Source organism: Tursiops truncatus, chromosome 7 (assembly GCF_011762595.2).
Source record: "Tursiops truncatus isolate mTurTru1 chromosome 7, mTurTru1.mat.Y, whole genome shotgun sequence".
NCBI classification, from domain to species: Eukaryota; Metazoa; Chordata; class Mammalia; order Artiodactyla; family Delphinidae; genus Tursiops; species Tursiops truncatus.
This window is the reverse complement of record NC_047040.1, coordinates 27,842,196-27,859,509: the sequence shown is the minus strand read 5'-3', so window position 1 is coordinate 27,859,509 and position 17,314 is coordinate 27,842,196. Positions and strand designations below refer to the sequence as shown.

Genomic DNA, 17,314 nt, shown 5'->3' with positions numbered 1-17,314 from the left:
TTTTTTAAAGATTTATTTATTTTTTATTTTATTTATATTTTTTAAAAAAGTTTTTTTTTATTTTTGGCTGTGTCGGGTCTTAGTTGCAGCACACGGGATCTTTGTTGTGTCATGCAGGTTTTCTCTTCTCCAGTTGTGGTGCATGGGCTCCAGAGCATATGGGCTCTGTAGTTTGCGGCACTCGGGCTCCAGTTGAGGCAGCAAACTGAGTAGTTGCGGCGCGCGGGCTTAGTTGCCCTGCGGCACGTGGGATCTTAGTTCCCTGACCAGGGATCAAGTTCCCTGTATTGCAAGGTGGATTCTTTACCACTGGACCACCAGGGAAGTCCCCAAAGTAGTACTTTAAATCAAATTAAATGGTCTTTGTTGAATTCAGAGGTAGGTATGTTGTGCTCATCTCCGGAATTAAAAACTGTTATGTGGGTGTGGTAGACACATATGCATGAATGACTGTCTTGCTCCACTGACCATATTTAGAGGTAGTCTTTAATTTGTAGTTGCTAAAAGAGCCCTGAATGTAGTTTCCCAGCTGATGAGTCACTGTTTTCAGGACCATTTACCGGTTTGGCCCTGATAAGCTTGGTCAGTCGGAAACTTCGATTGCAAGACCCTGGCTGTTCTGCTTGTGGCTTTAGCTGCATGGTTAGGATATATTATTTGAGTCACTGCTTCAGGATATGCTTTAAGGTTTTCTGTTTTAACTTCTTATTACCCAATTTGGCTTGCAAATTTATGACTGTTTGGAAATTTATTCCATTAAAAATATATTCAGCAGGTGTTTTAAATCTTTTCTCCCTCATCTACCCTTCTTGAATTTCAGAAAAGTTAAATTCTGCCTTCAGAGTTGCTGATTTGTGGGAGTTTGTGGAGTAGACTGTCTTTAAGCCCCTCTCTGCCCTACCCAGGGCTGGATAGCTTTTCTTGCAACATTAGAAATTAAAAAAAAAAATAGTTAAGAGTATAGAAGATTAGGTAAAATAGCATTAGTAGAAAAGAAGCCAATTTTTGAAGAATTTTGCATAGCCCTAAACTACTAATTTGCTTTGAAAAAAAGTAAGAGAATACCACAGAAGAACTAAATGAGAGTATTTTAATATGAATGTAATGAGATCATCTATTTAAGAGGAATTATGAACAGTGTGAATTTAAAGTTGTGCTTAAAGGAGGACTATAAGGTGCAAACTTCAGAGTTTTAACAAACTGTTCATTTATTTTTTAGATGAATTCTTCTATTAAAAACCCCAAAATTCTTCTGTTGAAGTGTTCCATTGAGTATCTCTACAGAGAAGAAACTAAATTTACTTGCATCGATCCTATTGTGCTTCAGGTAAGAACTTACTGAAACAGTAATCTGGAGGGATGTTTGTGTACTATGATGCTTGCCAGCTCTTATAACGCATTCCAGCTGCTTAAATTTGACAGACAAACTTAATTGCTGTTGTTTCATTTAAAAAATTTATTATAAAAGGTGCTTTTATGTATCACACTTTAGAAGCTTACCAAAACCTCTGTCACTAGTTTTAGTTTCAAAGTGTTAAAGGCAACACATGACTTTTTGGGAATATATGAAGAAAATGTGACAATCCAAATCCTGTTTTTCCTTCCCATCTGGGTCATGGATTTACTTTAAGGATTTCTCTAACTTTATCAGGTTCACAATGATAATACCTGATTTTTTAATACGGTCTGTTCTACTAAAACACGTGTTTCTAGAACACTGAGTAGCTTACACACAGTTGGTAAAAGACAATAACATCCTATGGAAGTTGTGTCAGTTTCTGTCTGGTTTTGCTTAAGTGAGGAGGCCCAGAATAACTGTGGTAGGATTATAACCCTCAGCTGGAAAGAAAATCAGCCTCAGCTCAGCTCCTATAAAGGCAGGAACCCTTTTAGTTCTATTTTAAGAAATTAGAAGTGAGCTCCTCTTCGAAGAGTTCTCTCCCTAGAGAGATGCAACCCCTGGTCCTGGATGGCTCTTAGGCGTTCACTGTTCAGAGTTCCATTTCCAATTGTACTGTTGCACTTGCTTTTGTACATTTTAAATTTCCCTTGAGGCCACCTCCAGCTACACTGAGCTGCCTGTCTGGGCTGTCCCAAGTTCTCTGTCAAGGTACCAATTTTTATTCTTGTTAGTGCTCTGAATATGAAGTTACATAGGTTTTAAGTTGTCTGCCCCAACCTCTTTTCTCCCATAAATGCTATTAATTAATTTGTAGTTGTTCAAAATGCGAAGTTTTCAGGAATGTGTATTCCTATTATAGCAGAAACACATTCAGTTCCAGAAACATTTAGGAAAAGCATTGCTTGAAAATTCATAGGTGATAGGTACATTTTCTCAAGAGTGGTAAGAGCAATCACTTTTGTTCTGAATTCATAGACAGCAACAGAAAAAACTTAATTGTGGTGAAAGGCACCACGGGTCATGAAACTCTGCTCTATTGCTTAAGGAACTCTGTTAACTAGGACTGTTTTCCTTTTGGAATTCAGCTATGTATCAGTAAAAGTGAGGGGTTTCAGCTAGATTTATACCATTCCTTCTAGCTCTTATTTACTATGACTTTTCAGTGACAACTAAAATAAGGAAAAAGGGGAAACACAATTATCGTTCGTGGAATCTAAGGTACTGTGATGCTGGGACTTTTCTGGATCTCACTGAAGGTGTCAGTGAAAGACTTTTCTAGGTTTAGATCACAACCACATGGATTGCAAGATGCATCCTAATTGCAGAGATGTTAAAATGTGTACAATTTCATGTCTTGGAGTTGATGAACTAGTAATCAGAATCCATAGATACTTAGTTACAAAAAAGTTATACTTAAGTTTATCTGCTTTATTTTAACTCCATCCTTACAACCAGGTTAACAGACTAAAAACTTTATGTTAGAGAAGTATGCTCTGGGCAATGTATATTAGTAAACATTAAATTTAATTCATATAATGTAAAACATCTGGTTCATCAGTGCTATAAAACATAGTTTATTATATCTTTAAGTGACCTATTAAAGTTTTTAGTTTGAATTGATAGAAAGTATCAATTGATATGACTTTTTTTTTTTAATCCTTTTTTTTTTGGTCCACTCATTGTGGAATAACCAATCAAAGAACAAGCTGAAAGGTAAATAAAAAAGGAGGATGAGAAACAGTGGGCAAAGAGATCATTAGCCTGTGGTGCCATACTGTCTTCGCAAGGTCAGCCCTCAAGATCTGTTGGTCTGCCACTGCTCCATTGTGTTCCTGGCCTACCTTCTGATACTCTTTCCTTGCTGAGCCTCTCTCAGGACCCCTTTTTAGCATGGTGCTTCATGTATAATCATAATAGTTGACTGGAGCTGGAACTGAGAGGAAATGTATTTGCTATCCCTATATCAGAGGCCAGAAACTTAAAAAAAAATCAACTTATTTTAGTTATTCTTTTTTTTTTTTTTTTTTTTTGCGGTACTTGGGCCTCTCACTGTTGTGGCTTCTCCTGTTGCGGAGCACAGGCTCTGGACGCGCAGGCTCAGCGGCCGTGGCTTACGGGCTCAGCCGCTCCGTGGCATGTGGGATCTTCCCGGACAGGGGCACGAAACCGTGTCCCCTGCATCGGCAGGCGGACTCTCAACCACTGCGCCACCAGGGAAGCCCTATTTTAGTTATTCTTTATTAGAGCTGCACAAATAAAATCATTTAAAATGTCATTAAATAACAATTTATTAAGCAGAGAAGGAAATTAACACGTTTCAAGGAAAAAAATTCCATTTTGTTAATAATGGGAGAATTTGAAAATGTACAATTTCTATCAGTAAAACAGAGAAGGGTGAGAAGAAATATACTCCATCTAACAGGGCAGGTTCATTGCAGGGGATAGGCTCGTCCATTGCTGGTGGCACTGACCATGAATACGGTCTTACTCAGAAAGCACTGGGCATAGGGAGCAGAAGTGACAGACGTGCTCCCGCATTCCATTGTCACCTCTCTGAGCCCAGAAATTTTATGAAACAATTAATGAATTATATTGTTTTAACTCTGGTTGTTATTTACAATATTCATTTGCTTTGAAAGTAAGCCTTTGTCATGAAATTGTATTAAAAATGATTTAATTTTTAACTATAGCTGTTCTAGATAGAATATTATCTGTTCGGAGATTGAAATTAGGAAGTAGCTGAAATAGCATCTGTTAGAGAGTTATTTATTCAGATACCCAAAAGAAGAGATATTCTGGTTAGTTTCAGAATGTAAAAGGGGGAATTCATAACTATATTAAAAATGTTTAGAAATTGCCTTCATTTAGGGTTAGGGTTTTTATTTATTTATAACCTTTGAGAGCTAGCTAATTGGATTCTTGGCTTTTATGTCATAGGTTATTAAGAATTCAAAATCCTTCAAAGTAAAGGTAGTGAGTTGGAGAATGAAATTTCTCCTGAAACTCCTTTCAGCATAATCGGCAGATTAGAGTGATGAAAAATATTCTTGGTTGTGTTTGAGTTAATTTGCTTATAGCAATGGTAAGTGATCTTTAGCATAGTTTCACCTGAGATTGGCGACCTGAGAAATGAGTTAACACATCAGTACTGCAGTGTTTACTTAGTAGGAAATATTTATTAGTAGTGGTTTGTGGGCAAAGAAAACTTAGGCTGAGTTTGATATTAATAGTCAAACTATCCTGATATTTTTACATGTCTAGATCTTGAATTGTACCACACATAATATTTTTGATTTATCTTACTTAGGAAAGGGAATTCTTGAAGAACTACGTTCAGCGAATAGTTGATGTTCGGCCCACATTGGTTTTAGTTGAGAAAACGGTATCTCGAATTGCCCAGGATATGTTACTGGAACATGGCATTACTTTGGTCATTAATGTAAAATCAGTGAGTGTTCTTATTTTTCTATTTTTATATCATTTAAAAATAATCACGGCTTGTAAATATATATGCATGTGTGGTAGATATGCAGGGATCTTTAATTATTTATTTCTTTGCTGTGCCATATATATTGAAAGTAGGACAGGCATGGCAGTGATTTCATTATTTATAAGACTGGAGGAACTCAGGCTGGAAGAAAGTACGATTCATATAGCACTCATACGAGTTATATAATGCTCATCATAGGTTCTACAAGACCAAAGGTGTAATAGACATTAGTTAATAAGTAGTATTTGTGGAGACTTCATTTTGTAGTAGAAAATGTTCTCTCCCTTGAAAAGTTACCCTCTTCAGAATAGAGGTCAGTTCTGGAGGTTTCCCACCCTCCTGGAAGCTTCCCACCCTCCGCTCCTGAATCAGTACCTTTTGCCAGTGCATGATGCTTAAATGTGTTTTGATAATGTCATTAATATGAGTATGGTTTATTTTAGTAGGCTTATATTGATTTCTAAGTGTAGACTAATCTAGAGTCAGTAAAAGTCATTTAATTATTAAAATCAAGGAAATTCATTGTGAGGGCATTTTCATATGTTCCTATTATTTTTTCATATTAAATTTTCTAAGAATTTTATTCTTCTCTGTCAAATTTTGTAATATAATGTTGTTCTGTGTTCTAGCAAGTTTTAGAACGAATCAGTCGGATGACCCAAGGTGATTTGGTGATGTCGATGGACCAGCTGCTTACAAAACCTCACCTGGGCACCTGTCACAAATTTTACATGCAGATGTTTCAGTTGCCTAATGGTGAGTGATCTCTAGTATAGATTTACCTGGAATTGGGGACCTGAGGACATGAGTAAATTCATCAGTACTACAAGGGTGACTTAGTAGGAAATAGCTATTAGCAGTGGTTAAATGAGGACAGGCAACTGTTGTTTTACTTAAGGGTTTTTCTCTGGTAGATGTTAAGATGGTGAATTCTGTCTGGACTTCTGGATTGCCACCTAAGCCTTCTTAACCTTGTGTTTGTTTATTTGTAGAACAAACCAAAACACTGATGTTTTTTGAAGGCTGTCCACAGCACTTGGGCTGTACAATCAAGCTTAGAGGAGGCTCTGATTACGAGCTGGCTCGAGTTAAGGAGATCCTAATATTTATGATCTGTGTAGCTTATCATTCTCAACTAGAAATCTCCTTCCTCATGGATGAATTTGCTATGCCTCCTACATTAACACCAAACCCCTCCTTCCATTCTCTGATTGAGGGACAGGAGGATGAAGGGGCTGCACAAGAGCCATTCAGCGGAAGTCCCCTCCCCCGGGAGCCTGACTTCCCTCCGGACTTTCTGCCCTCTGATGATAGCAGTTTGCTAGAATCAAGGATTCTGTTTGAGAAGGGTGATCAGGAAACTAAAAGTGTGCCACAGGATGTTGCCTCTTCGAAGCATCAAGAGCATGCCACAGCAGCTTGCCCAGCAGGTGCCCCCTGTGCTCTCTTTCCATCGGTACCGGAATCATTGCTGCCGCTCCATATAGATGACCAACAGGATGCCATAGGCAGTGAGCAGCCAGAGGCTTTGCAGCAAGCAGAGGAGCTACAGGATCCCAAAAGCCAGATGAGAGCCTTTAGAGACCCTCTACAGGATGACACTGGCCTGTATATTACTGAGGAAGTTACCTCCTCTGAAGATAAACGAAAGACTTATTCTTTGACCTTTAAACAGGAATTGAAAGATGTGATCCTCTGTATCTCCCCAGTAATCACATTCAGGGAGCCCTTCCTTTTAACTGAAAAGGGGATGAGATGCTCTACCCGAGATTATTTTGCGGAGCAGGTTTACTGGTCTCCTCTCCTCAATAAAGAGTTCAAAGAAATGGAGAGCAGGCGGAAGAAACAGATGCTCAGGGATCTCTCTGGCCTTCAGGGCATGAATGGAAGTGTTCAGGCCAAGTCTATTCAAGTCCTGCCCTCACACGAGCTAGTGAGCACCAGAATTGCCGAGCACCTGGGTGATAGCCAGAGCCTGGGGAGAATGCTGGCCGATTATCGGGCCAGAGGAGGAAGAATTCAGCAAAAAAATTCAGACCCTTTCGCTTATTCTAAGGATGCATCAGGTACTTCAAGTGGCAAATCCGGAAGCAAAAGTGAAGGTGACGAAGAGAAAGGGTTGATTACAAGTGATGCAGTGTGGTCAACAAAGGTGAGCAAGTCCACTTTGTATGCTTGTGTAAATTTAAAATGTGTTGGGGACTTTCCTGGCCGTCCAGTGGTTAAGACTTCGCGCTCCCACTGCAGGGGGCGCAGGTTCTATCCCTGGTCGGGTAACTTAAGATCTCACATGCCTTGAGGTGCGGCCAAATAAATAAATAAATCTACGTAACATACATGTCTTTAAAAAAAATGTGTTGAAAATCTCTGCTATGGCAGGGTAAAAATAATCAAATATGACAAATTGCATGCAGATTTATTAAATATTTCCTCTATGCTTTTTTTGTCTAGGTCTTTCAGCTTATGTGTTGCTTTAAAATGTATGAAATAGGAGTGTAATGTAATGAAACTGGATTTTGAGGGTTTCAGGCTAAGTTCACAGTAAACTCAGGAGGAGCTCTGAGGTAGGGCGGCGGTGTGGAGCTGCTTAAAATTTCTGGCATGATGACTCGGGTTTAGTGTGATGTGTCCTTGATCCTTTTAATGGCAGTGAGCAGGACAGTAAGGGTTGGAAGTTTATTGTAGGAAACGGATGTGTTTTAAAAAAATAAGGAAGCTTTATTCATGGATACATTATTGATAATGGTGGTAATAAAACTAATGAACAAATTTATCTCTAGATGAGGAAATACAGTTTTTTAATAAAACAAAAAGATGTTTGCTTTCACAAGTCTGGGAATGATTAATAATGGTACACCGTTTTTAATACATGAAATTGGCAAAAAAGAATGTGATAAGAGACATGGCTAATGAGGTATGGAAAAATACTTATAATAAACTAAATAAATTTATGTTTATATACATTTATGTAAACTTATTAAAAGTGATAGGGTGGTCTTTTAAATTTACATGAGTACATATATATTTTTGATTTAGGATTCCCATCTTTTATAACTTATTTCTGCAGATAAGTAAGCGTTTGGTATAAGGATGCTTACATTTTATTATAATATATGTACAAGGGTGTTTACTGAAGCATTATTTCTAATTGTTTGCTGTTAAAAGGATGAGTTGGATCTCGTTTAATGACCCAGAGAGAACCCATGATATATTTTCTAGTGTTAAAAAGCAAATTGGGGCTTTCCTGGTGGCGCAGTGGTTGGGAGTCTGCCTGCCGATGCAGGGGACACGGGTTCGTGCACCGGTCCGGGAGGATCCCGCATGCCATGGCCACTGGGCCTGCGCATCCGGAGCCTGTGCTCCTTACAGGAGAGGCCACAACAGTGAGAGGCCCGCGCACCACAAAAAAAAAAAAAAAAAGAAAAAGCAAATTGTGTTTTAATATATGTAGCATCAAACCATTTTTGTAAAAAACCAAAATCACCTGTGTATACTTAAGTGAGTGTTTTTGTGTGTTTATGTGTATGAGCTAGCGAAAGTACATGGTTTTTAAACATACAGTCAAATTTGTCAATTTGGGAGGTAGGGCAGCATCAAAGGAGGAGAGGCTTTAAGTACTTCATGAACTTCTTCATATACCTCTGTACTGTTTGAATTTCAGCAGAGACAGGTGTTACCTTTGTTATGATCAAAAACAGGTATAAAGTACAAATAAATAAATACCTCAGGATTTAGATTTCTGTGTATCACAGGTTGATGTTATATCCAGCTATCAATTCAGACTATTTCATATTTAATTAACTATTTACTTCCAAGATAATTTAATGTAGTTTTGTAAAAATAAGAGTATTTAAGAAAACAAACTATTTAGACATCTATTGGTATTTTTACGTTTCACTTAAACTTTTTGGATTGTTTTACCTCAAAAACTAACTGCTCTTCTTCCTTATATTTAGTGTCTTGTAGTTTTGAATCTTCACTGAAACCCCTGTAGTGATGACGGAGGCTTTACAGATCGAGTGGAGTGTGTTGGATGTTGGAGCCAGGCCTGGGGTTGGAGTGCGTTATGACTTGCGGTGCTCATCTGGATGTTCCTTCTCTTCCAGGTGGACTGTCTGAACCCTGCCAACCACCAGAGACTGTGCGTGCTCTTCAGCAGCTCTTCTGCCCAGTCCAGCAACGCTCCCAGTGCCTGTGTCAGTCCGTGGTAGGATTCCTTGCCCACCCCCCCGCACCCTCCCACTATTGTACTTGAGGATAGAATTCCAGCAAGTCTGAAAACAATTCAGCCATTAGGCTCTGTTTTTAGGTGCATGGCATGCTGCTGGTCATATGTGAATTGATGGAACTTTTGAACTTGTGAATTACGTATGAAATTTGTATTTGTTCATGGGTAGAAGTAAATGAAAGTACCTTTAGTGAGAGTGAAAACGGATGTGAGGGATGGAAGAGAAATTTGTAGTTATAAAAGTGAGAAAGTTGATACATAAAAGCTAGATTTAAGCATTTTGATAACATGTACAAATCAGGCAGGTTTTCTTTAGGCATCGCTTTCATAAAAGCGGTCAGTCTTTTGTCTTAAGTTTTATTCTAAAACTTAATTCGAAGTAGATTGATAGAAACACATTTTATAATGTTATAATTTATTTCCAGTGATAGTCACAAAAGCCTAGTTATTACATAGTTTAGTTTTAAAAGTACTAAAGAACATAACTGCTTGTTTTTGGAGTACTTTCCATGACAAAATGTGTTCCGTATTTTAATTTTGGACACCAGAAACACTTATTTCTACCAGTGAGATCAGGGATTCTTCCAGCATCAGTAGAGCTCTAGCAGTCTGACTTGGGGCTGGGTGAGCCCATGGGGATTTTCTCTGGGAGTTTAGATCAAGGCTTGATATAAGATGTGGGTTTCGACAGGGTATGTATAGCTGAACTCTCTTATTTGTGGGCATTTATAAGTTGGGTATAAAGTTAAGAATTGGCTTTCCTGGAGGAATGTGAGCTGCTGCTCTTTGTGCTCAGTAATGGTGTGGACTAGAGAGCAGAGACAGGAGTCCCATTTTATACTGACCGGGCTTACGGCTTTGTAAAGGAAACTTCTACTTCTTCCTAACTCAAATCAGTTTTACTCATTTAATATTACAGTTAGTGCATCCTGATTAAATAGTTTCATAGGATACTAATGGACTGGGAATGGATATGTTGCTATAGTGTGGCTAGTACAAACCTGTTTTATCAGATGAGGTAAAACCTGTTCTGTAACAACAAAAGCATAGTACCTGTTTTAATACTGTATTATAAGCAGATCTAACAGGTATCAGTTTGGAGTCTCATGAAATATCTTTTGCTGGGTGGTAATTCATATGATATGTTTCTAAGAAATCTTTTCTTTTAGGATTGTAACAATGGAATTTTATGGAAAAAATGATCTTACATTAGGAATATTTTTAGAGAGATACTGTTTCCGGTAAGAACCAATTTTCTCCTTATGTTCCATTTATGCTTTTTTGATGCCCAGAATTTCAACCTAAGTATAAACATGAGTTGGAGCACTGTTGTGTGACCTTCCTCTTCATGCCACATGCCAGGGTTTACTATACAGAGAAGTAATCCTTTCATATTTCAACCCAGCATGTCTTCTCCAGTTCATTCCTCAGATCTTTGCCCATCTAATTGCCCTGCAATCCCACAGACTTTTTTTTCGGATGTCCGTTTTTACAGTGATTCAACTGGGAGGCAAGAGAAGCTAAGGACCTCAGTTTAAGTCTTAGAGCTATCACCTGCCACTTAATATGACAAAGAACAAGTAGTTTAATCTTTACCAGCCCCCTTTATAGGTATTAACAAACTCCACAAATGTCAGGAGTTTTAATAGGTAAAATGAGATGATGTTTTAGAAATACTTGGCAAATAGAAGGTGCTTAACAAGTGGAACCTATCACTGTGATGTGGTTGAAGGCAGGATGTTCAGCTGCAGGCTCTGAGCAGGGTGAGTGGTACCCCGAGCAGATCATCCACCAGTCGTCCTTACTCTTGACAGGATGCTGCACTTTCTCTACAGTGGTCCTGATTAGCCAGGATTCACTATACACTGCTCCTCGGTTTCGTGGTTAATGTGAGGACTTTCTTTTTGTCAAAGGCCTTCCTATCAGTGTCCTAGCATGTTCTGTGATACCCCCATGGTGCATCACATTCGACGCTTTGTCCATGGCCAAGGCTGTGTGCAGATAATCCTGAAGGAGTTGGATTCTCCAGTACCTGGATATCAGCATACAATTCTCACCTATTCCTGGTGCAGAATCTGCAAACAGGTAAGTGTACCCTGTTGCTATAATATATCACATAGTATCTTTTATTTCTGTATTTATATAGTTCTTTTTTGGGGGGGAGGGTGGCCTCTGTTTTTTTGGATTTAGTATTTGTCTTTGGGCTCTTATTTATTTTACCTTCTAGTGCTGTATGTTCCCTTTAATGTTTGTTTCCTAAAGATTCCATTTTAGGATTTATCAGTCATTATATAAAACATAGGGTACCATGCCCAGTAAAATAGATCTTGACAGTTCTCCATTATGTTTGTTTATTCATTCAGTAAATGCTTATTGAGCACCACCTAGGTGCCAGGTACTGTGCTAGGCCCTAGGAAAGAAGGAAGAACAAGGTCAGGCTCCTGTCCTCTAGCGGGGGAGACAGACTTACAGTGATTACAGTATGCTAGAATGCTTGTGTAAGTTTAAGTCTATGTCAACATTTCTATCTTAAGACATACAGATGTGAGACCATGTTTAATTGATCTCTGCTGGTTTTCATATACATTCTTGAGGAAATAACCATGTGTTTTACTTCTTCTGTGTGTTTTTCTAACTCTGCAGAGAATATTTGGTGCCAATATTATGTTTTTAATATATACTTTTTACTCAAATTGTTAACAGTGAGCATATGCCAAATTTAACTTCATTGTTATCTTAATTGGCTTATTTTGGAGTGTATGTTTGGAGGCACATATGGGAATTATAGATAAAATAATAGTGCAACCCATTTCAGTATCAGAGGTTGAGGAGGGCAAAGTCAAAGGTAGTGCCTTCTTCGGTAGGAACAAAGAGCCATGAGATCATTTCTTGCAATGATTGGTCTTTTTAGACTTGTTCTTCTAGGCCTTTAGTTTGCTGTTAGACAGCTGGCAATATTTTGTTGTAGAAGATGTGAACTTCTGTAGATTGACCAGTGAACTAAATGAATAACTTAATTCGATCCTTATATCTTGCATGTTTGGTGTATGCACTTTATTTTAAAACAAAAACTTCTGCCTTTGGGGTTATGTTAGAAAGGAAAAGGTAAACAGTTTTTGTTACACAGAAATGAAAACTTTTAGGTGTCCAAAAAAGTTATATATGACCAAATATTAGTATACTTACTATTAAATTTCTGTAAGCCATGATAATAGAAAAATGGGCAAGGGGTGTGACAAAGCAATTTAATACAAATGGCCAGTAGACATGTGCAAATACATTTTACTCATTAGTAATAATCAAAGAAGTATAAATAAATAAAATAAATGGAATGTGTTTTTATTTAGTTAGTTTTTAAAGAAGGTACATTTCAAAGATTTATAATTCCTGAGATTGGTAAGAAAGTAGGGAAATTGATATTCTCAGATACTGTTGGAGATTGTCTCCCAAAACAGGTGTACTGGTTTACACAATGTAGCAGAAAGTACCAAAGACCATATAAATGTCCATGCCCTTTGACCTACCGATTTCCATTTTCGTTAATTTATTCCAAGGAAATAATAATTATTCATATTTATAAGTGTATATATATATACATATATATATGTATATATATACATACGTACATACACACACAATAGGGAAGTTCATCAAAATAGTGAAAAACTTGTAATGTCTTAAATGCACATCAATAGGGATTGGTTAAGTAATTCCATATTATGGGATACTCTGCAGCCATTAAAAATCAAATTGTATAAGAATATTCTATGTGGGAAAATATGATATATTGCTAATAAAAAAAGGTTATGAAGCTAATTATAGGGAACAGTTTTTATTTATAAACATCCCAGCTAAGCATATATGTATTCATGTATAGAAAGAAAGCAAACATACTAGCATATTGATGGTGGTAGTGGGATTACTGGCAAGAGAGTTTTCCCCAGCCATCCCTAACTCCACCCACCTTGAAGCATTTTTTTCTTCTTCTAGTTTTCTGTAGTCAGAATATACTAGATTTGTACTAGAGAAGAAAATACATTGTTTTTTAAAAAAGAGATTCTCAATATGTGATTAGATAACAATTTATGCTGAATTTCAGGTAACACCAGTTGTTGCTCTTTCCAATGAGTCCTGGTCCATGTCATTTGCAAAATACCTTGAACTTAGGTTTTATGGGCACCAGTACACCCGTAGAGCCAATGCTGAGCCGTGTGGTCACTCCATCCACCATGATTATCACCAGTATTTCTCCTATAACCAGATGGTGGCATCTTTCAGGTAAGAAGTCTGAGCGACCTTGTCACAATCACATACTCCCTGGAAGGCTTTATAACATTTCCAGTATTACTAGATTGAATTAATTTTTGGTGTGTGTTGTTCCCCATTCCCACTCTTGCAAAGGCAGAGGGCCATACTCTGTGAAGAGCTTTCAGTGTTATTATTTTATTTAATCCTTTAAGAAATATGTATTATTATCACCCTAACTTAGCTTATAGCTGACAGATAGAGCTAGCAAGTCATGATCCATGATTCTTGCTACTGCAGTTGTTACTCTTAACCATTGTTTTTGCATCTGAGAGCTTATCAGAATTTTTGCTAAGACATTACTTAGCCATAAGGGTAATCGGATATTCCGGATAGAGCTAAAATCACTAGTTCAAAGAATGGGTGTTTATACTTGTTCTTAAATGATTTGAGAAAGCCTTTGGGCTGTGCCTTCAGAATATACCCAGAACATGTGTCACCACCTCCACCACTACCACTCTGGACTGAACCTCTGTTGTCTTTTACTAGATTATTGCACTAACCTCAATCAGTTTCCTTTTGGCCTTACCCGCTGCAGCCTGTTCTCAACACAGCAGTCAGAGTGGTCCTGTTATATGAAAATCAACTCAGGCCACTCATGTGCTCTAGAGCCTCCAGTGGGTGTCTGTTTCACCCTGAGTGAAGGCCAGAGTCCATTTACGAGCCTGTGAGCCCCTACATGCTCTGGCTTCTCACCCCCTACTACAGCCCCCCTCGCTCACCATACTTTAGCCTCACTGGCCTCCTGGCTGGACCTCAGCTATGTCAGGTAGGCTCCTACCTGGGAGCCCTGCACTTGCTCTTCTGTCTCTGAGCTGCCTGCTCCCAGATATCTGCCTACTTTTCCTTATTTCCTGCAGGTCTTTGTTCAGATTTCACCTGCCCTGACTCCCTCTCACTCCTGGCACTCCTTGCTTCCCTTTCCTGCTTTATTTCGCCCTGTAGCACCTACTATCTGGCGTAAGATATGTTTTAAGTATTTGTTTTTGTTTATCGCCCAAGCCTTATTATTCCTGAATCACGAGAGCAAGAATTTTGGCCCTTACTCCATGCTGTATCTCAGCACCGAAAACAACATCTGACACATAATAGGCACAAATAGATACACAAATAGGAAATACTTGTAATTGAACCCTATTTCCTTTTTTAAGCAAGAGCTGTTAACCATGAACCTAGGGCCTAGGTGAGATATAGCATTTACTAGACATCGTGAACTTCAGGTGGAAAGGAAACTCACAAAGAATCCTTGGGAACTGAGAAGGTAGTGAATACCTGTGTGTCTAAGCTAATTGTAGGAAGGAGTCCCTCTGCTCATTCATGGAGGTTTATATCCCAGTCATTTGTTTTTAAAGCACGTGAGGATGGCCTCGGGGGATAAAAGATGACATCACAATGCAGGGGAAAAATAAAACAAAATCTTTTTAAAACTGGGGAGGGTATTTGTAATGGCTGAAAGTTGCCTTCAGTATTTTTGATTGTTTTAAAAATACCATTTCATAGAAACCTTATGATCTCTTGCACCTCATAGGACTTAGTTGGCATCTCTACTCAAAATATTAAAATATTTTTCACTTTTCTACTATTACTTGTATTTTTTCCTCTCAGTTATTCTCCCATTCGGCTTCTTGAAGTGTGTGTTCCACTTCCCAAAATATTCATTAAACGTCAGGTCCCACTAAAAGTGGCCCTTCTTCAGGATCTGAAGGACTTCTTTCAAAAGTAAGTTTTATTTTCTTTGGTCATCTGTTTTTGTTTAGTACTGCCTGAAATCTAAACTATTTTAAATATCATGTTTGTTCCTTTAGCTTTCTTCGAAAACAGAAATAACCTGTTTTTCTAATTGTATGTTATATATGCCTGATGTAAAAAAGGAAAAGTGTAGACGGTTCATAAAAGTACTAACAAAGAAGTCAAACGCTCTCAGGCATAACAACTATTAAAATTTTGATATACGTCCTTTTTTGTTCTGCAAAATTGTATGTGATTCTTAATTAGATAAGACCTAGTTAAAGTTTTGTGTGTACATCTTTTTTCTACTTGTGTGAGATTAGACAATTTGATTCTGACTTTTCTAAAGTGTTTAATATTGTTTATGTTTATATTGTTAGAGTTTCACAGGTATATCTTGCTGTGGATGAAAGACTCGCATCTTTGAAAACTGATACATTTAGCAAAACAAGAGAGGAGAAAATGGAAGATATCTTTGCACAAAAAGAGGTAATTCATTTTTCTGACAGAAACCCAAATGTTAGCTGTGAACTTGTTAGAGGTTCCTTTTGGGGTGTGTCTCAGATTGCTGGAGTGGTTTCTGTTCCTCGTAGATGGAAGAAAGCGAGTTCAAGAGCTGGACTGAGAAGATGCAAGCACGGCTCCTGTCTTCCTCTGTGGAGACCCCTCAGCAACTGCAGTCGGTCTTTGAGTCACTCATCGCCAAGAAACAAAGCCTCTGCGAAGTGCTGCAGGCTTGGAATAACAGGTGTGACTTTGCAGTCCGGTGTTTCTTTTACATTATTGCAAAATTTGCTCTGCTATCATGTTTTTGATGTAAATGTCCTTATTAATTTGGATGTTTCCTTTTACTCTCAAGTTGTAGGAGCTTTATTTTTATTGCCACTACCACCCTTCACCTCTTTCATCCTTTAAAGTGTAGGTTGTGAAGTTAAAAAAAACAAAGATGAGAATAGCCTTCGTTGCTGTTGCAAATACAGTGTGTGTGCTTAATGAACCTAATTTATCTGTATTAGTATGTCATGGAGTGATTATTGGGTTTTAGGCCATTACTTTCAACTCTATTATTTTGTGTATCTTGTACCTTTATTTAAATATTTATTTGGGGAAATATTTCCCTTTAATGCTTATTGAAAAGTTCAGTTAGATTATTATAGCATTTATTGAGCACTTGGACCACGCTAGGCACTAAGTAAGGCAGTAGATGGACATGCACTCTTTTATTTGATTTTGAGTCCTACAATGTATATATACTGATTGCATTTTACAGAGGAAACTGTGGCTGTATGAGACTAAGGGATTTGCCCAAGTTATATAGCTGTTAATTGTCAGAGCTCGGCTTTGAGCCCAGGTCTGTTGGTCTTTAACACCCGTATTTTTTACGTTATGTTGTATTGTCTCATTATAACTTGCTATTCTTTTATTACTATAGTCATATCAGTAACAAGTGATTAACTGATTAGAAAGAAAACAAAAATTTAGTCTTAGTTATGTACAGCTTTAAAATCTATTGCATTCGAAATAGGAAAATCTAATTCTTGTGGTTTCAAAGCTATAAGGAGAATATGTGTAAACATTATTCAGGATATTAGAAGGAAAACCATATTCTTCTTTTCTCTTTTCCTTTTTTTCATTAACTATAGGTTGCAGGACCTTTTCCAGCAAGAAAAGGGTAGAAAGCGGCCTTCAGTTCCTCCAAGTCCTGGAAGACTGAGGCAAGGGGAAGAAAGCAAGGTAATGAAATGTAGTTTTGTCTTTGAGCCTATGTATATTGGTATAGATATAATTAATTTCTCTTATGACACTTAGAAGTGGTAGTTTAGGGACTTCCCTGGTGGTGCATTGGTTAAGAATCCACCTGCCAACGCAAGGGACACGGGTTCGATCCCTGGTCCGGGAAGATCCCACATGCCACGGAGCAACTAAGCCCGTGTGCCACAACTACTGAGCCTGTGCTCTAGAGCCCACGAGCCACAACTACTGAAGCCCACGCACCTAGAGCCCGTGCTCCACAACAAGAGAAGCCACTGCAGTGAGAAGCCCGCGCACCACAACGAAGAGTAGCCCCCGCTCGTTGCAACTAGAAAAGCCCACGTGCAGCAATGAAGACCCAATGCAGCCAAAAAAAAATGAAGTGGTAGCTTAATATATACTTTATTAA

At 38.1% G+C, this 17,314-nt stretch overlaps 1 protein-coding gene across 11 annotated transcripts in view; it reads left to right on the top strand.

Moving 5' to 3' along the window:
• PIKFYVE (phosphoinositide kinase, FYVE-type zinc finger containing) overlaps positions 1 to 17,314 on the top strand; it is a 77,856-nt gene that overhangs the window by 40,166 nt on the left and 20,376 nt on the right. For all 11 annotated transcript variants that reach the window (XM_073807328.1, XM_073807330.1, XM_073807333.1 and 8 more), the window contains 12 exons: positions 1,220 to 1,327; positions 4,710 to 4,850; positions 5,522 to 5,648; positions 5,885 to 7,044; positions 8,999 to 9,099; positions 10,290 to 10,361; positions 11,034 to 11,205; positions 13,220 to 13,398; positions 15,031 to 15,144; positions 15,534 to 15,642; positions 15,747 to 15,901; positions 16,797 to 16,887. In XM_073807328.1, coding sequence (XP_073663429.1) covers positions 1,220 to 1,327; positions 4,710 to 4,850; positions 5,522 to 5,648; positions 5,885 to 7,044; positions 8,999 to 9,099; positions 10,290 to 10,361; positions 11,034 to 11,205; positions 13,220 to 13,398; positions 15,031 to 15,144; positions 15,534 to 15,642; positions 15,747 to 15,901; positions 16,797 to 16,887 — 2,529 coding nt within the window. The remainder of the gene's footprint in view (positions 1 to 1,219; positions 1,328 to 4,709; positions 4,851 to 5,521; positions 5,649 to 5,884; positions 7,045 to 8,998; positions 9,100 to 10,289; positions 10,362 to 11,033; positions 11,206 to 13,219; positions 13,399 to 15,030; positions 15,145 to 15,533; positions 15,643 to 15,746; positions 15,902 to 16,796; positions 16,888 to 17,314) is intronic.